At 42.0% G+C, this 22,503-nt stretch overlaps 1 protein-coding gene across 1 annotated transcript; it reads right to left on the reverse strand.

The window, feature by feature from the left end:
* Positions 1-1,588: 1,588 nt before the first annotated feature.
* Positions 1,589-19,710, reverse strand: LOC113415672 (uncharacterized). The gene is made up of 8 exons (XM_026673179.2): positions 19,342-19,710; positions 17,918-18,093; positions 9,599-9,676; positions 7,632-7,720; positions 7,183-7,451; positions 4,410-6,239; positions 1,955-2,066; positions 1,589-1,837 (listed from the first exon to the last, which is right to left on the reverse strand). Exons 1-8 carry the CDS (start codon positions 19,481-19,483, stop codon positions 1,702-1,704), a joined length of 2,832 nt encoding a protein of 943 aa, XP_026528964.2. The 5' UTR covers positions 19,484-19,710; the 3' UTR covers positions 1,589-1,701.
* Between the last annotated feature and the right edge of the window lie 2,793 nt (positions 19,711-22,503).

The raw sequence follows: 22,503 nt of genomic DNA on the forward strand, positions 1-22,503 counted from the left end.
CAAGTTTTAACCCAGTGCATAACAGACTAAGATCTAGCTCTGACATAAGAGTACAATAGTACCATCTTGATATGTAAGTATGAGCATCTCTTATCCCCTAGGAACCTGAAAAAAATTGGGAACTGCAGATTACATTCAACTTTTCTATAAGATAGGCATCGCTGTTGGACCTGTGACAGAACTGAAAATCTGATGTACATTTTCAAATTAAAGTGTACACAGCCATCATCACAGAACATCCATTCATGGAGGGCAAAATACCATGGTGGGAACATGCTTTCCAGTTTCCAGGATGCTCAATTCAAATTTATCTTTTTCTGTCTAACAGTTCCCATTCTCAACCAAGCATAGAATTGGAATATTATCTAATTTTTTAAGATTAGATAGAAATCGTATACGGGCAACACATTGGATTTGCTCCATTTTATCCAGAAAATTTATCATAATGTTGTACATGCCACATCAGAAATAGAAAAGGATTAGGTAAATTATATAAAACGTTTGCATACAAGTATCCAAAATGAACTATTCTATTTTTAATTCCTTGGAACTATTTTCAAAGAATAGTACGTTAAATGATTGCGGGGTGGAAGAGGGAACAGTGTTACTGAAATACTTTGCTACACACCAGATGCCCATTTCATTAAAAAAAAAATTAGGAAATTGAAAGTAATACATTGGAATAATCCCTGCTGCCTGGAACAGGCCAAAATTGGGACCAGTGGAGGCCGAAAATGGGGCACATGGAGGTGGCAATTGCCGATACCTACAGCCTGTAAACAGCTGATCATCGGGAGGCCAATTCAACAATCACCTGCTTGTGCTAATCAGGCTGTGCTGAAGCTGACCAGGCTGTTTGCTGCAAGGAGGCAAATTGCTGGGAGGCAGAGGCATATAGTTTTCCTCCCCAAAAGCTAGGTGCATCTTATACTTTGAAGTGTCTTATAGTCCAAAAAATATGGTATTTTTAACATCTTGAAAAATTGTGTTTACCTGCCCCCACAACAAATTCTGAATAAATAGATCTAGATTTGAGATGGATGTATTTTAGCATCCCCCACTGGGAAAATTCTGTTACTATTTTCTGTTAAAAAATGATGACTTACTTCAAAAAATAAATAAAGCTGTCTTAATACATTCAAGGTTTTAAAATACAGTGGAAGCTAAACTATAGTATCCTTTCTTTGAAAATGAAGATGATTAATTTGGATATTAAAAATATCATTTACAATTCTATCGACTGAAGAAGTAAACAATTTTATACCAATTACTGAAACATTATTCCAAAATCTCTGAATATATTAATCTGTCACACACAAAAATAGCTCTTCTCCATAATGTATTTTTTCATGAAAATAAGTTGTGATTACATGAAATCTGCTTTCCAACCAAAATGAATCTTGACTGTCTTTTTCCTTTACAGTACTTGGATTACTCTATTCCTCTGCTGTTGTATAAAGCTTTAAAGGCACACTTCTATTGCAGTAAATAATAATGATAATATAAAAGACATGCAAGGCGATTTTAGTTTTCATCTTGAAATAGAATAAATCTGATGTAATTCAACAGACCTAGTTTGAGAAACATATTTATAGAAAAGAATTTTATTTTTAAAATGAAATAACTAAAACTAGGTGAATTAAAAAAGCCATACTTAGGAAACAATTGTGTTACTCTTTGTCTAAAGACTAATCACCAAATCTAAGATGAATTTCCTTTTTTAATGTTCTTGGTTTTCCTGGACATTTTAGTTCCTTTGGTCAAGTTTTTTTTTGTTTTGTAGATGGGGGAACTGAGGAAGTCAGTCATTGTAAAGGGATCACCACGCCTCAGTTTTCTGCAGGAAAGAAACATAATTTGTTATAAATACTATACTGACTTCATATCCAGAAAATAGCACCCAATTTGTATATTCCAACTAAAAAAATTATGTGAAACAAAATGCAAAACTAACCTATTCAGGCTAGGCTCTGCATAGGAAACATCCCTTTTTCTTCGTCGGCTTGGATATATTGGAGAAGTTTCAAGAGGAATGGAATTGGTCATATCTTTCAGTACTTTGTTCCCTGTGAACAGAATAAGGTAAAATGCTTATGATACATCAATACTTCCAGGTGAATTCAATTACTAAACAGTGGTAGATTACAATTAAGTAAAAGATTTTTTTTTCATTTTTAACTATACTACAGCTCTATGCCTGTTAATTGAGAGTAAGTCCCAATAATTTCTGAGTATATGTATCTAAGATTATACAATATTCTATAGCCATGGTCTTTCAAACAGCTTTCAGTAGGTTTGAGTTATTAGTTACCAATAAGGTATTACTAGTTGCTATCCTTTACCTCTTTCCAAGGAGATGAACAGAAGTGCTAGAGCAGTGATGGTGAACCTTTTTGTTATGGTATGCCGAAAGCGTGTGCATGCTGGCATCCACAATGCAATGTGCCCCTCCTGAGCATGCACATGCAACACCCCCTTACCTGCACTGTAAACGCGCGCGCCTTCCAGCTGATTTTCGGCCCATTTTCGGCCTCCTGGAGGCTCGAGGGAAGCCTCTGCAGCCTCGGGAGGCCGAAAAACAGGCCTTCCGGAAATACCGGAAGTGCCCATTTTCAGCCTCTGGGGGGGCCTCTGGAGCCCGGGGGAGGCCATTTTTGTCCTCCCAGAGGCTTGACGGAAGCCTCTGGAGCCTTGGGAGGCTGAAAACTGGTATTTCCGAAGGCCTGTTTTTTGGCCTTCTGAGGCTGCAGAGGCTTTTCTTGAGCCTCCAGGAGAACGAAAACTGCCTCAAACAGGCAGAAAATCAGCTGGAAGGCACACGCATGCGCAGTGCAGGTAAGTTTGGCTGGGGCTCGCGGGCCTGCACAAATGGCTCTGCGTGCTACGGTCCTAGAGTAAAAAATTACTTAAGAAGCCATCAAGTCTAACCCCCTGCAGGATTCACTACACCATCCTTGCAAAATGTTTATCCAGCTTCTTTTTGAAAACCACCTCAGAAGGGAAGAAGCCATCTCATGTTGATAACCTATTCTACTGACTGACAGCTCATATTGTAAGAAGTTATATGTAATTCTCAGCTTATACCTACAATTAAGACCAAAATTTTTGTTGTTAAATAAGTAATGCCCAGTTTGTGATCTCCTATGCCACTGATGCTAACTAAATCACTGCAGTTGTTAAATGAATCGTGGTCATTAAGCAAGTCTGATTCCCCCCACTGACTGCTTGCTGGAAGCCAGCTAGAAACATTGCAAATGGTGATTACATGACCTCAGAACACTACAACTGTTGCAAATACATGCTGGTTGTCAAGCATCCAAATTTTAATCATGTTTATTTATTAGGATGCTGCATTGGTTACAAGTGCAAGGACCAGTTGGTCACTTTTTTCAATGCCATTGAAACTTTGAATGGTCACTATGGTGTAAATCAAGGAATACCTTATTCCTAATCTCTAATCTGCATCTACAGATTAGAACTTTCATCCCATTAGTTCAACTCTTTACTGTTTGGAGGAAGTGAAAATTAGTCCAAACCTACAATGTGAATATCTAAAGACAGATATCAGGCCCTCTCAACTTTCTCTTCCGCAAGTTAAATATACTTTGTAGTTTAACATTAACTTTAAATTAATATGAACCTGATTTTCTTATTTATGATACTGTTCAGGTATGTTCCTTTCTAGCCAACACTCCTCTCAAGCAGATTTACAGTAACCAATTCCTACAGGGCCAACTGTGTGAAACCTGAGTTAACCTGCTCAGATTTTTTAGTCATGGTAGAAAGTTCCTATGTGGACAGCCTTTAACTGCCAGTAATGTTATTTTAGAAATATTTTAATGACAATCTGATAAAAAGAAACAAAGTTAAATTAAGAAACAAAGTAAGAATTAAGGTGACAATTCTTAAGTCACTGTGTCTTATAGTTTGTAAAGTAAAAGATAAATGTAGGAATAAAGACCATGTTTATCTTAAAGATTAATTAATTTATACAATTCGTGTTAGTTTGTTCTGCTATTCTTATAGTAAAAGCTTTTAAGTGTTGTTGTTTTTTTGCTGGAATCCCAACACTCTCCATTCATGGTAAAGAAATCAAAATTAGGTTTATCCACCGTTTATGTTGAAACAATTTGAGTGAATAGAGGCAAGCATCTGTTGTATTACAAATTTCTTACTTTCCAGGATATTCTTTCATTCAATGGGGGACAATTAGAGAAGCACTCTAAATCACAATAAGTGAAAAAATCTTGATCTAAATTGCAGGAGATTAGGGTCATCAGAAATGAAAGCACTAGACTAGACTCATATTTGATTACACAAAAAGAAAGCCAAAGGCAAAACCAGGTGGAACTCCTTGGGGCTCACTATAAACCATCAATTTCATTTGACTCCAACCTTCTAATACTCACCATTTTGTTGTAGGGCTGCATTTTCTGAACTTGTTTCTGGAATGGCTTGTATGGGCTGCTTCTCTTCTTTTCCAGAAGTTTCAAGTTGCTTAATATTTTTCTCGAAGACAGTTGAGGTTATTGACAAAGCGCAATCTATTTCTGGGCTTTTCTGGACTTCAACATAGCTAGAGATTTTAGAAAGGCCAACTGAAGAAGAATCAGAATTTAAAGGCAAGGTCTTGGTATCCACAATAGGCTTTTGCAAAGTGCTGCAGTCTGGAACTTGGAGAAAACTCCATTTTGTCCGAGTGGTTTGAGTGATTTCATATTCCTCTGGATCTTGAAGGAATGGCTCAGAATCAATACCTTTGTTGCCCAAATCATTTACAACGCATATTTTCTTGCTAAACGTTGTCATTTTTTTCTTTAAGCCAGCCTCATTGCTGTTGGCAGTCCAGTCTGTCTTCTCTGAATGGCTACTTGTTTTAGTTAAAGGGCAACTGTTTAGGGTGGTTGAGGTTTCACAGTTCTTTTTGACTACTTTACTTCCTTCAAAAAAGTTATCTTCATCATCCAAAGAAATTGAAAATACAAATGGTGTACATTTTGATTTACTTCTCTTTTTTTTACTGACTTTTTGAGGTTTTTCTTTCAAATCAAGCACATCTGCATTGGCACTGGAATGTTTTCTCTGTATGATATCCCTATCAAAATTCATTATTTTATCTCTATGTTTTTTCTTTTTAATTTCTGATTGTGGAAGGTCCGAATCTATATTATCTAAACTCTGTTCTTCCATCTCACTTAATCTATGGGATCCATTATTTTCATACACCTTCTTCTTTGATTTACGCTTTACATTTAGGTCTGAAATTGCTTCTTGACTAGGAGCTTGTTTCTGGAAATCAAAGGAATGTTCTGTATTCACAATGTTTAATGAATTAGACTCTGGTCTTTGGAATCGTCTTCTTAAACTATCTAAGTTTTCCAAGCCTGTCTTTTCTTTACTATGTTGAAAAGAAGCACTATCGTTCCTATCATTGGAAGGCCCTGGATGTAGCACAATGGTTTTTCTATAATTTTTTGTCTTATTAGGGCATTTTATACTAAAACTACAATTTTTCTCATTTTGTTGAATTTCATTGGTTAATGATCTAGACTCTGGACTTTTGGATTGATTTTCCAAATTGTTCATTTTTTCCGAGAATATTCCCTTTTCAATTTCTTGTGTTGTGCAATTATTTATACAATTTGGCTCCACCACAAAGGTTCTTCTGTTTCGTGCTGTTTGGCCAAAGTGCTGGGAACTACATTTCTCCTTCCTATCCTGATCTAAATTTTCCACATGACAGGCAGACTTAGGAAGTTTTATCTTACTACTGTCCAGTTCACTGGTTTTTGACACTGCAACATTAATATCCAGTCTTCCATTATTACCATTATTCAAGCTTAATTTTGATTGACTGGTAGAAAAAGTTGTGTTCTTTGTTTCAGCATTATCTTCTTCTAGAGTTTTTGTTTCCTTTGCTTTGATCTCTATACAGCTTTCACTTTTGGTACTCGATGTAATAAGTTCGCCAACTTGACTGATTTTAAGATTCTCTTTAATAAGATACTCGGTTTCCTTCGTCCCCTGCAGCTTGTCAATGTCTGAGACTTCTGCCTCTAGGTTGTTTCCAAATGTAGCAGGAAAGCCTGTTTTACGTTTTTTTCTCTTAGTCACATGTTCACTCAATATACTATCACTGTATGATCGTGCAGTATCCTTACATTGAGGGACAGGATAATTCTTATCCAGGATAGAAAGTGAGCAGCTCCTGGAATTCTGTGGCACATTCCAAAGGTTGTCTAAAATGATAACTATATTTATTAGGCAAAAAAATTCTTCACACTCCAAAATAAGCCATTCAAAAAACTTAAATGAGGTAAAAATACAAAAAGAAATCTTTCTATCTAATAAAAATCATTTTACTTTACTCATTTTTCCAGCAGATATCAGCCAGATACTACTAATAAATTGACTTCCCAGTCCTTTGCTCTGGAGATTATGGAGTAACTTACTATAGATAGTCCTTAGCTTAAAACCATCGGAAGCTGCAATAGCACTAAAAAAGAAATGATTTATGATCAGTCCTTGGATTTACAACCATCATAGTATCCCTGCATCACATTATCAAAATTTGGATGCTTGGCAACTGGCATGTATTTATGATGGTTGCTGAATCTCAGAATCACATAATTGCCAATTGTGACCTTTCCAGGTAGTTTTCAACAAGCAAAGTCAAGGTGGGGAGCTATATTTGCTTAGCAACCCCATGATTCACCTATCAACCATGGTGATTCACTGTCAATTGCGACAAATAAGATTGCAAAATCAGGTGCAACTGACTTAATCAAAACTGCTTAGCAATGGGAGCTCCAGTCCTAATTATAGTCATAAGTTGAGGACTATCAGTATGCTGGTATATTAGATTTAACTGAAGCTAAACAATGCTTCTAAATTCCATTTTAAAGAGCAAGGTATAGATAATAATGAATACAACACATTTGTAGAAAGAAGGAAGAGGTACGCATCAGCTACAATCTAACTTCAGGACATTAGCAGAACATGCAGTTTGGGACTTAGTTCTATATAAATAGAGAATATGTAATTACATAGAAATAAATCCCAAAGAACAAATAAGCTAATATAACAGTGCCGCTCAGAACATAATTTCACAATTCAATATTCACTTGAATCATAAAAAGTTATCTATGGTATAGTACAAGATAAAATTGTTCCAGAACATACCTCCAAAAATTGTGCTTGAATTCAATGCCGAAGTAGAGTCATCCATTCCATGTAATCCTGGATCACTATTTACACAGTTTGCCAATAATTTATCAGTGAAAGAAGAGAATGACTTCTTTACCTCATGGAAAGGCATACTTCTCCAAGTCTCACCAAAAGCAGATTCCAATGGATCTAAAGGGAATTTCTCGAGACTGGTGGATTTCTTTCTGCCATTTCCATCATCATCCACATGAGACAGTGGAATTCTCATAAATTTTGATGCCACTCTGGAAAGTTAAAACAAAAAAGTATGACAAAATTAGGTTAATGTTATATTTGTTAAATAATGCTAATGACAATGATACTTTATTTTAGAAAGAAAGATCATCAACTATTTAACATCCCATGAATATGATATACTTATCTTTCTTTTCAATAAAGACAATACAACTTGCTTTTGTGCATACCTAGGACAGTTGCTATCTTCCTGACTGCGAGAAATACCATGAGTATCATTGTGCCCTCTTTCATCCAGCAATGAAGAATAGGAATCGTTCTATATGGGAGAAAAGACCATGTAAGATTTAACTCTTAAATTTTGTGCAACAAATGTGAGAGTTTAGCCTTGTTCATATATATTGCTAAGTTCTACCATGCTTTGTTAAGCACAACATATATAAACTTACCCACTACAGATGACTATTATGTGTAAATTGAATTACTGTAGCTTTTTCAAATCCTGGCATAATATTAAGTATGAATCTGTATATTTTAGAATGATGCTTAAATGTTCATAGAACCCTATTGCTGCCTCATTGCGGCAGGGAGATGTTCTTGGGAAGGATGAGCAGGAATGCCAGTAGTATATTACAACAATATCTAATTTAAATAATGTCATCCAAGATATGAAGATCATTCCAGCTGCCCACCTAAAGCAAGTAGATACCCATATGGCAGCAACAGTGTAGAAAGATCTGGGAGATGGATGATTGTTTTTGTGACTACGGGAAAGGAATAATTCCATACTCAATAGAAGGCAATGGTAAATGACTCCTGTATTTGACCAGCAAATAGATAAGATAAAGTGATAGATAGCAATAGCACTTAGACTTATATACCACTTTAAGTTAGTTAAGTTAGCAACACGGCTGTTAAGTGAATCTGACTTCCCCATTGACTTTGCTTGTTAGAAGGTCACAAAAAACGTAATCATATGACTCGGGACACTGCAACCATCATAAATGAGCATCTGTATTTGATGACATGACCATGGAATCCTACAATGGATGTAAATGTGCAAAATAGTCATAAGTCACATTTTCCAATGCTGTTGTAACTTTGAACAGTCACTAAATGAACTGTTATTGTAAGTTGACGACTACCTGTATTTATGAATTGATTAAAGCTTATAGGACATCTGATTGCTGATATTGCCATGAAAGAAAAGATAGTCTGAGGCTACAAAGACAGAATTACAGTGGGAACATTGAATGTAAGATGCATGACCTTAAAAAAAATCAACACAATGAAAGATTAAAGAAATCAACCCCTTGGGCATCAGCAAATTGAAATGGATTCGAATCTGTTTACTACTCAGATAATGAAAAACAAAGAAGGAACAGCATTGCTCTCATGGTCAGGAAGGATACTGGAAGGACAGTATGTAGGTACAATGTAATTAATGATTGAATAATATGAATTGGACTTCACAGACAATCCTTTATTATTATAATTATCAACCACTAATAAAAAAAAAAAAATTGACAAGTTTTATGGTCAAGTTTAATCTGAAAGCAAGAGAACATGTAGACAGGACGTTCTGTTTGTGGTTAGAGAGTGGAATGCCCAAACTGGAAATAATGAGGAAAATATAGTTGGACTGAATGGCCTAGGAAGCAGAAATGAAGCAGAAGGACTTATCCATTTCAGCCAATCCAATGAAAGTCTTGGAAAAGTTATTTCATTAAAATCATTCAGGCAACAGTTTTCGTGAAACTTGGATTTTGAAGAATCAAGAGAAAAGGAGTATTGATGTTCTTCAACTTTGGTGCTGAAGAAGACCAAACTCTGGATCTTGAGAACACTTTAGTTAGTAAACCAATCCAGAGTTCTCACATGAGACACAAATGAGCAAGCTCAAATTACCATATTTTGGACAAATTGTGCAAAGATCTTGGGAAATCTTTCTAAATAAATAAATCTTTAAATTTGGAAAAGATGGAAAGAAAGGACAAAGTCCAGTAACAAGGTGGAAGGACTTGATTACAGCAACAATAGTTACACTACTGGGAGACCTGAATGGTCAGTCTAGGAAGAAATCATCCTGTCTATGTGGCTGCTAAAGAATTAACACTGACTTATTGGCATATAATCAGATTAAATGATGTTTACAAACCAAAGAAATGTATTCTGAAAATATTGTCTGTTTGTTCACCTCAGAAAATCTGGTCAGCTTGATTGCAGTTTGAAAGCCACTGTTCATAAAGAGCTGCAGTTCATCAATATATTTTTTCTGCACACGACAAACAAATCTTTTTAGACCTTTTTAGTTTTAATTTATTGTAATAATACTCAGAATAAAATTTTGGGCTGTTGGATCAATTCAGTGTCCACCAGTTCAGCAGTTAAAATAATGTTATTCATTATATCCTTTCAAAATATTGCAGTTATTAAAAAGAACCCATTACCTCTCAAATAGATTGTTTTATAATTTTTATAATGACACAAATTTCATTAGAAATCTGGAGAAATCATATGAATATGAACAATAATGTACTTAGTCACGAGGCCATATCAAAACACAATAAGCTAATGTGAAAGGCAAAACTAGAAGAAAATGCATTACGTATTTATTATCCCAATAGCTTTTTCCAAGCCAATCCATATATGCAGTTCTCATATTGTTTTATTCAAATAAAGACTTATTAATATTTGGGTTCTGACTACATTTACATTTATTCTAATGTATAGATCCTAATGAATCATTCATTCAATATGCTGTAGATATTGATCTCTCACTTTGCTATATAGTACAGCTGGCATTCAGTAACATGCAGTACGTTACATGTCCTCAATCTGAGGAGCATCATAAATACAAGGACATTCATAAACTTGGTTAAACCCTCCATATTTAATCTTTCTACCTAAATGTTCAAATCACACTCAAGTAAATACCTCAAGAGGTAACTGAACATTTTGTATTTAGGTATTTTTAAATTTGAAAGATGTGTTTATAAAGGTACACCCATTTCAGTTTGCCAGCCGCATAAAGCTGTACCTTTTTGAGCTTATATGTCTAACAAGATTATTTGAATGGCAATGATTTTAACTTGTTCTCCAGATATGGTTGAACATAATTTGTAAATTGTATAATCTAAGAGATCTGTAACTGAGATTGGGCGTTGGTTCTTACCTGATACGCCCCTTCTCGGCGAGCCGCGAGGAGCATCCAGAGACTGGGATGTGCTTCTGAGTCCTCTTCTTGCAGGCTGAGCTTTAGATGAGGAAACGCTCCGCCCCCTCACGTGGTATCGCGCAGCGTCTCCCCAGTTTTTTGCGATAACGAGAAGAGAGGTTATTAATTCTATCTAATCTACTATTGGCTCCTTGGCTGAAGCAAGATTCCCCACCAGACGGAGAAATTAGGGTGGGGCTGGATGCTCCTCGCGGCTCGCCGAGAAGGGGCGTATCAGGTAAGAACCAACGCCCATTCTCCCTCGAGCCGCTCGGAGCATCCAGAGACTGGGACATACCAAAGCTGGGCTGTCCTACGGGTGGGACTCCGTCTGGCCCGAAGGCCCCTCCGGATCACTGATGACCCTCTGTAAGACCCGTCGGCCAAAAGAGGCCTCCGCTGAGGCGTACGTATCTATTTTATAATGTCTGATAAACGGGGACGGAGAGGCCCAGGTGGCTGCCCGACAAATGTCAGCGATGGGGGCTTGCGTGGCCCAGGCCGCCGAGGTGGCTGCACTTCTGGTGGAATGGGCGGTTATTCCACCCGGAGCGGGCAGAGAATGGGAAAGGTAGCACCTCGCAATAGTAGCCCTGATCCAGCGACTGATGGTGGAAGGAGAAACCTTAAGCCCCAGTGACCTGGGTTGAAAGGATAGGAAGAGGGATTCCGACCTTCGCATGGGTTGAGTGCGCTTAATATATATACGCAAGGCCCTTCTAACATCTAGGGTGTGCCAGAGGACCTCCCTGCCCCTGGAGGGCCTAGGGCAAAAATTTGGTAGAACCAGTTCCTGTGACCTATGGAAGGGAGAGTTAACTTTGGGTAGGAATGTGGGGTCAGGACGAAGGACCACCCGATCAGCGTGGAATACACATAGATCGCTCCTAACTGACAAAGCTGCTATTTCCGAAACTCGACGAGCAGAAGTAATAGCTACTAGAAAAACTACCTTAAAGGTGAGAAACTGAAGGGATGAGTCTCTCAAGGGTTCGAACGGGGGCGTGTGAGAGAAACGAGGACCTTGTTGAGGTCCCATGTGGGGAACCTGTGAACAGTGGGAGGGCACAGGTTGGTGGCGCCCCTAAGGAAAGATCTAATTCGGGGGTGATGAGAAAGGGAACCGTAGTTATCACAGGAGACCACGGTTGAGAGGGCAGAAACTTGTCGTCTCAGGGTGTTAGGTGCGAGCCCTTTACGGAGGCCTTCCTGAAGAAAATCTAGGATCTGAGCCACTGAGGGAGAGAGGGGATCAATCTGAGACCCGCTACACCACTTGCAGAACCCCTTCCAAGTGGCATCGTAAATTCGTGTAGTGGAAGGTCGCCTGGCGGCCAAAATAGTGTCGATGACTTGACTCGAGAGATTCTCACTAGTCAGACGGATCCGCTCAACCTCCAGACGGCTAACTGGAGCCATTGAGGCTCCGGATGCAGAAGGGGCCCCTGAGAGAGGGAGACCCTGTCCGGGGGGATCCTCCATGGGGGCGCTACCGATAAATTGCGGAGATCCGCAAACCACGGTCGCCTGGGCCAATAGGGAGCCACCAGGAGAAGGTCTGCCCTCTCCTGAAGAAGTTTCTGTATTACTCTGGGAACTAACGGGAGCGGAGGGAAGGCATATAGTAGCCCTGGGGGCCATGGGCAGCGCAGAGCATTGTGATTCTCCGACCGGTGAGATGGATACCGGGAGAAGAACCGTGGAAGCTGAGTGTTGGACGGGGAGGCGAAGAGATCCACCACCGGAAGGCCGAATATTCTGGACGCTTCCTCGAACAGGGATGGATGGAGACGCCATTCTGCCTGGTCCACCGTGGCCCTGCTCAGCCAGTCCGCCTGAGTATTGTCTACTCCGGAGATGTGTTCGGCCTTTAGTGATAGGAGGTTGGATTCTGCCCAGCGGCAAAGGCGCTCGGCTTCCCTCATTAGCTGGATGGACTGGGTGCCGCCTTGCCTGTTGATATGGGCCTTGGCCGTGACGTTGTCCGTGAGAACGAGGACGTGATGTTTGCGGATCTGAGGAAAACTGCGCAGGGCCAGATGGACAGCGTGAAGCTCTAGCCAATTGATGCTGCACCTTTGCTCGGACGGCGACCATCTGCCCTGAGCCGAGAGCGAGTCGAGATGAGCGCCCCAACCGGACAGGCTTGCGTCCGTAGTGACGGTGAGTCGTTGAGGTTCCGCGAAGAGATGGCCTCTGTTGATGGCGGGATTGGTCCACCATAGAAGAGACGTGAGGACCCTTGGAGGGACCCTGACTCTGGCCTTCGAGTTGCTTCTTCCGGATCGTTGGAATGGGAGCAGGAACCACTGGAGGGATCTGCTGTGTAGACGGGCCCAGGGAATAATAGAGATGCATGACACCATTTTGCCCAACAATTTAGAGAGGTCCAGTAAGGCCACCCTCCTTGAACGCCTGATCTGTTTGACCAGGGCCTGAATGCTAAGGAACCTCTCCTGGGAGAGGAAAACTCTTTGAGAAACCGAATCAATTATGGCGCCCAAGTGGTTGATTCGGGTGGAAGGGGTAAGTTGGCTCTTTTGCCAATTGACTAGGAACCCGTGTGCCTGTAAGGTGGAGAGAGTGACCCTGGTATCCCTGACTGCCTGGGACTTGGACGGGGATAGAATAAGGATATCGTCCAAGTAGCAGTGGAGGCGGACAGGAACGCTCCTGAGATGAGCCGCCAGAGCCGCCAGGACCTTGGTGAAGGTCCGGGGGCCGAGGCCAGTCCAAAGGAAGGGCCACGTATTGATAATGAAGGCTATTGTGACAGAACCTGAGGAATTTGAAATGGGAAGGCCTGATTGGAATATGGAGGTATGCCTCCGAAAGATCTATGGAGGATAACCAGTCTCCCCGCCTGGTGCCTAAAAGAATTGATTGCAAAGTGTGCATTTTGAATCTACGCTGGATAAGGTGACGGTTGAGCCGTTTCAAGTCCAGGATGGCTCTCCAACCCCCAGAGTGTTTGGGCACCACAAAGAGATGGGAGTAAAACCCCTTTCCTCTCTGATCCGGAGGGACAGGTTGAATGGCCTGGATGTCAAGAAGATGATGGATGGCTGCATCCATTAGTGCACGTTGGAGGGATCCCTTGAGGAGGGGAGGGGAAGAAACAATCAGGGGAGCGGACCTGAACTCCAGGGCGAGGCCAAACCTGATTGTGTCCCTAACCCATGCATCGGAAGTGGATATGTCCCATTGGGCGGCGAAGTGGCTGAGGCGGCCGCCAACGGGGGAGGAAGAGGCTCTACCTTCTGCGGTAGGGCCTTCCTCCCGATCCCAAAGGGTCTCTTGTAGCCGCCACCGCGTCTGGATCTGTCGCCCGGTCCGTGCGGTCCTGGGATCGGAAGGAAGGGGGTCTAGGATATCTGGGCGGGAAGGGGGTTGGTAGAAGGGGCGTGGAAAGCTCCTCCGAAAGGGCTGAGAGCCCCTGGCCTCCGACCTTCGAAAAAGGGAGGGCAAATACTTTCTCTTACTGCGGCCCTCGACCAGCAGTGGTTCCAAAGCTGGGCCAAACAGTTTATCTCCCGTAATGGGGGCAGTGGCCAGCTTGACCTTATTCTTTACGTCCGCCTGCCAGTGTTTGAGCCATAGCATGCGTCTAGCTGTGACATGCGACGTGATGGCCCTGGAAGAAAATTTTACCGACTGGTAAGTGGCGTCAGCCGAGAACTCGGCTGCAGCCACTAACTTCGCTATATCCTGGTGAGCTCTGAGATTGGAAGCAGGGATGTGGTCCTTGAGCTGACGTAGCCAGCGGATAGAGGACCTCGTGAAAAATGAGGCGGCCGTAGCTGACTTAATGGCCCAGGCGTCAGATAGGTGAGCCCTGCGTAGCGCCTGCTCCGCCCGCCTGTCCTCAGGTTTCAAGGCCTCTAGGGCCTCACTAGGGGTAGAGGAGGAGGCTAGACCCACAATGGGGTCATCGACCTCCGGGATATTCAGGAGGTTAGACAGAGCCGAATCGAGATTAAAGAATCTCTTGTCTTGGCTAGAGGGAGTGGGAGGGGTCCCTGAGGAGGTAAGTTGCTTCGCTACCAGATCAACGAAGATGGGAGGGGAAGGGATGACCTCAGCTTCCACCACTGGTTGGGTGAAAATGGAGTCTTCCGGGCCCTCTGGGACAGGGGGTTTCTGCAGCGGGCTGGGAAAGAAGGCCAGAGACATTCTTGGCCTTAAGGAGGAGGGACTTGAACATATGCGGTTTAAACAGCCCCCCAAAGGAGGGTTGGTCGGGAGAAGGGTCCTCGTCCTCCGACATCTCCCCTTCCATGATGTCAGCCTCTAAGAGGGGTTCACTGTAGCGGGAGGATCCCATCCGGGAATCCTCTTCCTCTTCCCTGAAATCCCCAAAGTCCCCTTCCTCCTCCACCTGGGCCCCAATCGGAGGAGGGCTGTCCCTCTGAGAGAGTACCTGATCAACTGGGGGGACCGGTTGTGGAAGGGATCTGATAGATATCGAGTCGTGCTCGGAGGCTCGCGGAGAGAAGCCTGATCTTGTCATGTGTTGTAGTCCCTCTGCTATGCCCTGGCGGATGGCTGATTCCATCCAAGCCCTGATGTGAGGTGGAACCTCGGAGGTAGAGGGTTCATCGTGGCGCAGACCAGCGGCTGTGGGTGTAAAGGTGGCTTCGGGGGTCCGTCTGGTCGGAGGTCCGGGGGTCGGAAGACCCTGAAGCGAACTGCGCCTAGGTAGGGAAGAGGGGTCTGAGGGGAGAGATTGAGCAGAGGTAGAAGGGTTTGGAGGAGGAGGTATTGACGGCTCCGAGCGGGACTCCCTTGAACGCCGGTCAAACTCTTTTTCCAACGCTTTGTGGCGCCTTAAGGCGTCACGTTGGGCGGCCTTGGAAGGTTCCTTGTCCTGTCTAGAGCCCTTAGGTTCCTTGTCCTGCCTGCGCAAGTAGTGGGACTTTGCCTTAGCCTTCAAAGAAGGACGTTTAGAGGGATTGTCGTCTGCCATGTTAGATACAATTACTAGCAAAGGCGGTTGGCTCGCCCAGATCAGGCCTGGATGAGGCCGGGTGAAGGTGAAGCTGGCCCTCTCCCCCTTTTGGAATTTGTTGTGTACAGAGATAACAGTAAGGTATCTAAGAAATATAGTATGTACAGAAAAATAGATACTCTAATTATAATTCTTCCTTATCCTTTTGATTGATTTTTATCTTTATTATGCTTTTGTACCAAAAGTATATACAGGTTATCCGTATATATTTATATATGTACGAAAAAATATTATTGTACAAGACAAAAGTTATTATTATTATAATTATATTTATTTTATTTTTTTTTTTTTTTTTTTTTTAATATATTCCTTTTGTATATGTATTAAGTATATATATATATAGATAGATTTTTTTTTTTTTTTTTTTTTTTTTTAAACAGTAACCGTAACAGTGAGAACTTCGTATATCTCAGTACAGGCCAATTAGTCAAATAAACACCTGAGGCCTATGGTAGAAGAAGAGCCTCTGGCAGCAGGCCTCCAGACAAGAAAAATAAAACCGGAGGGGGGGGGCTGCAACTTCGCCCCGAAAAACGGGCTGCGGGAGGCCAACAAGTAATACAAGGGCCAGCCAGGTGGAAGAAATGGGCAGCTAAGCTTTGACCCAAGGCCTGGGGCTCCAATTCGCCGCAGCTAAAGAAATTCAAAATGGCGCCCGACCACGATGCGGAGCCAAAATGGCGGCCGCAAGCTGAACCGTCGGGACGCCTTCGGGACGGAAGGGAGGGCTTCGCTGGTCAGCACAGCGCCTAGGGCCCTAGGGGCGATGACCCTCCCGATCGGTGTTTAAGGTGGGGGGAATCCAGCAGTAAAGAAAAGCGCGTGCCACGAGGCAACGCGGAGGCAGCGAGCGATCAGATAAGGGTGGGGGGTCGCGCTATCGCGCTGCGAGCCCGCAGCCTTGCCCCAAGGACGGGGAAAAATTTTCCCTTAAGTCCAGACCCTTTGCGCAGGAGGAGGAAGGAAAAGCAAACCTTATCAAGACGAGAGGGTTGTAATAATAAAGAAATGTGCGATCAGCCAAGGAGCTCTCTGAAACACAGCCTGACTCTTCGAGGCTGAGCAAAAGACTGGGGAGACGCTGCGCGATACCACGTGAGGGGGCGGAGCGTTTCCTCATCTAAAGCTCAGCCTGCAAGAAGAGGACTCAGAAGCACATCCCAGTCTCTGGATGCTCCGAGCGGCTCGAGGGAGAATTAATCTGATCTATCAGACAAAATTTGGGAGTCTCATCAGTTTCTGTAAAATTAACTCGCCACCAACAGTTATATGCCTTAATAATGGAGTATTGTACATGGATAGTCCTCAACTTATAATCGATCGCTTAGTGGCTTTTTGAATTTATGATGACCCAAACAAGGGGATTTATGACCTGGATTTAAGGTTCTGATGATTGGGTCATCAGAACCTTAAATTGAGGTTCTGATTGGGTCCCCTTAGCAGTCATGTGACCAAACTTTGGGTGCTTGGCAACATCGCTGCATTTACAGCAAAACTGCGCCCATAGAAACTACAGATTCATTTTAGGACCGCAGAGATCACTTAATAACTGCTACAAAAAAGGTCATTAAATCCTTTTGGGAAAAAATCATAAAACAGTTTTACAGCCATAATGAGCAGTCTCCATTATAATTGTATGTCGAGGACTACCTCTGTATATTCCCAATTTGCTGTAGTTGCAGCAACTGGATTTCATGCAACAGTTAGAAAAGGTATTTCTGAATTTGTACTGTAATTTGACATAACAAAGATCGTGATTGTAAAAAAAATAAGTTCGGAATTAAATTACCAAGGTTTTTTTTTAACCTAGATTTTAGCAATCTACATCAGGGGTCACTAACCCTGGGCTACAGTCCACTACCAGACCATGCAAGCAGCAGGTGAGGGAACACGCAGTTCTTGTGAGGGAGCAGTGGGTTCTTGTGTGAGCACTTGCATCATATGTGTAGCTCCACTTGTAAATAGAGCTTGCAAATGGAGCTGTGTATGCAAGCACACATGCCTGCCATTCGCATAGAACCATTCCCTTTCCCCGCCCCTTGCCAAGCCAGAAAGGTTGGGGAACACTGATCTACACCATTCTGTGGTAACAACAATATTTTTAATAGTGCATTTACCCGAAAAATACATTATCTTAATATTTTCTCTAGTTTTTTACTCAGTGGGGATGTGAGAATGCAAATAATCTAGACTAGATTTAGAATTTCAAAATCCCCTTCTAAATTGTGCAAATTTTACACAAAAAAGGATTCCAGTTCCTCCAGAAGCACAGAATTTTGCTAATATCCTACCACAGAGGAGAGCTTTTGGCGCAAGCAAGCATTTTCAAAGTGACCCAACTCTACTTCTTTCTGCAGCCACATCTTTTCATCAGTAAGTTTCTGAGCAGTTATCTTGGCAGCATTGAGGGCCAGAGCCAATGCTTTGTTGTTCTGTTTCAGGGAGACCTTAATTATAGAGGAATTATCTATACAGAAAAAAAGGGGAAAACAAAAATTAGGGGATTTTTTATCTTTGCCACATTTGATCCCCAATTTTAAGTTAGGCAGCTCTGAAATTGTTTCTTTGGGAGAAGTTCCCCAACAACTTTCCTCATCTTAAGTAGTAAATGCTTTGAATAAGAAACTGCTGGTGACCTTCTACCGCTGCACCATAGAGAGCATTTTAACATACTGCACCTCTGTATGGTTTGCCAATTGCACAGTGGCAGATAGGAAAGCACTCCAGAGGGTTAACGTCATTGCCCAGAAGATCATTGGTTGCCCTCTCCCCTCTTTGGAAGAGCTTTATAGCTCCCGCTGCCTTAAGAAAGTTCAAAACATTCTCAAAGATCCATCTCATCCTGGGAACCCTTTTTTTGAACTATTACCATCTGGCAGACGGTACAGAATAATAAAAACAAGGACAAATAGACTGAAAAACAGCTTCTATCCCAGGGCAGTAGCTCTTTTGAATTCTGCTGTATAGTGCAGTGTTGTTGTGGTGTCAGGGGTTTCCAGTTCAATGTATGAAGGGTGAAGGATGTGTGTTTGTGTTTATTTTCATGGTCATGGTCATGATGTGCACTGAAGATGGTGTTTGATTTCGTTGTACGAGGTGCAATGACAATAAAATAAAATAAACTTTGGGTTGCCAGCTTTTCCTATCAGTGAGTGAGTTTTCCTTTTGTTCACTTTGTGGTTGCTTCAGATATAATTAAATACTCTCTAGTATTCTTTCAAGCCATGTTCCCAAAAGGTATTCACTCTACAAAACTCTTACAGGACCTTGATCAGTTATAGCTGTTGAACAGAATTTGTGATAAGCATGACTTAGGTGGAAGTAATATTTGATATCCCAGACATGCATTTTAGTCTCTTTGAGCATGTGTCAAGTCAGTCACATATAGTCATACATAAAGATTCAGTTTATACTAAGAACCAAAATAGAATATTTAAACCTATGTGGGGTAGCCTGTGCACCATTGTCCTTCCCCAATATTCCTAGACATACTTGCTTCTGCAGCGTTTCTCTTGCAGAGGGTGCTGTTCAAGATTAAGCAACCAAATCCGTTTCACGCCTCAACACTCAAAATGAGAAGGTGAAGAACCCAAGAAGCAAAATACCATGTCTCTAATGGATTATTTAATTCACTTTCACTTGAAAATGGCAAGAACTGTCATTTTTCTCCTATCATGACTTGCAGCATTCACAACTCTTCATTAACGCTACTTACTAATTGTTCTTGTTCTAATCTTTGATGCAAGGGAAGCATTCATCTTTGCTGTTTTTAATACTCCATTTTTCTTTTCTTTCATCCGTTCCCTGACTCCATTTTTAAAGAACATGGAGGATGTTTCTGTGCACTCCTGGAACATTTTTTCCAACAGTCCTGCCAAGCATATAGAGAAACAGAAATATCAGACAGCATCTTCTTTTTCTAGTCTACAATCCAGTGGTGGTATTCGACCGGTTTGGCCCGGTTCTGGCAAGCCGGTAGGAGTGATGAGCAGTGGAGACCTAACCGGTTCTCTCCACCGCTCTGCTGTTGGGCCCACCCACTTGCCCGGGCTCCCATACTCACTTTTATCTGCTGAATTTGAAGTGCAGCTGCTTTGCGCGGCACAGAAGAGTGTCACGCAGCAGCTGATGAAGCGACTGGGAGAGCGCAGGCTTGCAGGAGGCGAGTAACAATGCCTCCGCACCTATGCAAAGTGTGCGTTTGGCATGCACGTGCATGCAGTGTGCATGCATGCAAATTGCGCCCACCAAGCCACGCCCACTGAACCGGTGGCAACAATATTTGAATCCCACCACTGCTACAATCATTATTTCTTTTTGATCTTTTTATTTTGTTTCTTTAGAGTTTAGGTGTAACTCTAAAGCAAGAACAAGTGAGTCATACATATCCACTCAGAGTTAGACCTTTCACTTGCAATTTTTACCTTTATTTTTTTTACTGATTTTATTGTACTTTCTATGTTTGATTGTTATGAGCTACCCAGAGTTGTTGGGAATCAGGTGCCAAACACATTTAATAAATTATGGTGATTATTTATTTCACATCCAGGTCATTCCGTAGCCATAATAAAAAGTTTGAGAAGAAAAGTATCACGATGTATTCAAAGTAAGTTAAATCCAGAAAGTTGGTCAAAGTAGAGTTATACACCAAGATATCCCACTCTAATTCATAAAATATACTCAGACACCTGATTTAATAGCTTCTCATAGTTCTTAGCATGCTGCTAGTTGAATATATGTGTGAGCACATGTGACTACCTAAGATCGTGTTCACAAAAAGGAGAGAAAATTGTTTGTGAAGTTAAATTCCCGTGTATTGATTTTAGAGGGAATATTACACATCAGAGAGCATTCCTTTGGTCTTGAAATCTATATCTCCAATCATACTACAGATATATTCACACACAAGAGTAAAGTTCTTCCGCTTTATTCAACCAAAGACCTGCTAATAAGCACTGCCCCAAAGCTCCTATCTGGCTTTTCTGAGAAGTGTAAATACCTTAATAATAAGGAATGCACCAGATTGGTAAGGATCTCATTTGAACTCAGATTCTGTCAAGCCACAAGCTATATAATTCTTTTCCACTTCATAGTTGGCCTTACAGAAAGACATACAAGCTTTAAGCGAGTAGGGACCCTGATCCAAGTAGTTCCACCTTATATGGTAAAGACCTCCCTAAATGAATGCATGTGCATCACCCACAGATCCTGCACACTGCCCCAAGTCCTTGATCTGGTGATAGGTAATATAACCCCATAACACTCTCACATAAAAAGTCTGCAGGAAAGTTAGTAATATAGTTGAAAAGCCTTCCAAAACGTAGGCTGAACAGATTTTCAACCTAATATGGATCAATCATAACCCAACCTACCATATTGACCTCACCCCTTTCCTAAGAGGTCTGTAGGGGGCGTGCATAAGCGCACCAACGTGCCTACCGTCCCTGTCCTTTTGTTTCTCTTATTCTTCTTTTATTTTTCTTATATGTACCCATTTCATGTATTCACAACTATGTATACACTTATACTTATTATCTTGTAAACAATTGGCAAATCAAATCAAATAAATAAATAAATAAAATGTTACAGGTATGATGTTCAGATGCATGGCTACAGCGTATGGTTGCAAATTTACAGATGACCATTAGATGGTAGAAAAGAAAGCTTCCTGCTATCATCTGAGAACTCCCTAGCTTAGAGCTTTGTAACATAAATCAATGGGGAGTTGACATTGCAACCCAGACTGAGGAATTCTGGGAGCTAGTCCACATAGTTAGAATTATTCTACTGAAGTTAAGAAACGCTGGCTTAGATAAAGTTAAACGAAATACTTTGCCTTCTCAGCAGCAGACACAGAAGTATAAAAAAGTATAAAGAAGTTGAGATAAATATACGCGATCGATCGAGGCCACGGCAGCAACAGTTGCCCCAACAGGCATATCAGGTCCACCGTTCCCAATCGAGCGCCCCGCGGCATCTTAAAATGGTCAAAAAACCTCGTTTGTGCAGACGGCTGGGGAAAGAGGGTCGCCATTTTCTCCCACGCCATCTGAGGAAGAGACGACTACCCTTACCGGCGTTCATTAAAAAAACAAAAAAAAAACCTTTCGGGTCTACCCCAGTTCCTTTTCTCCCTTCGGCATCTTGAAACGGAATCAACCCCACTGGAAATGTTGGAAGAAGTCGCCGGTTACTCGCCTGTCGGCTCCCCTCCGGTTACAGGCTGCCCTCCAGGCGCAAAAAGCCACCTCTCTACTCTGAGGCTCCCGGTTTTTGCCGTTTGTTGATTTGAAATCTGTCACGTGACTCCTCCCCTGCCGCCCTCAGCAACGGTCCTATCTCGGGAGGAGGAAATAAGCGCAGTGACGGGTTCGTTCCTGGAGTCAACGCAAGGAGCCAGCCCTCCCCTCCCTCTGTGGCATGGGAGGCTGCGGGTGACAGCCGTCATCAACCCGCAAACCTCGGGAGTACAGCAGTTGCAAAAAGTGGGCGTCCCCCACTCGGAGCTCCTTATGCAAAAGGCGGGTCGTAAATGGAATAAGCGGACATTTGCAGCGCTTCTCCCTGTATTCGGAGCAGAAGGATTGGAAGACTGCCATAGTTAGGTTGCAGACCTGATCCCATTATTTTTTTTAGATTTTCTGGTAAACGATCTGAGATCCTCCAGTATAGATCAGATGCAACCGCCGCAGCATTATATAACCTATGCAACAAGACGCGCGCAGCGATAGTTTCGTTAGGCCAGTGTTTCTAAAAGTGCGAATTTTGGACGCCCGCGAAATCAATTTTATTTGCCAGCCTATGTTAAAAAACAATAGTGTTAAAATCCCAATAAAAATTATGAAAAATAACGGCAGCAAATTATCCATTTTAAAAT

Source organism: Notechis scutatus, chromosome 1, assembly GCF_049901735.1.
Source record: "Notechis scutatus isolate UNSWTSFEM ecotype Mainland chromosome 1, rNotScu1.2, whole genome shotgun sequence".
Lineage (NCBI taxonomy): Eukaryota > Metazoa > Chordata > Lepidosauria > Squamata > Elapidae > Notechis > Notechis scutatus.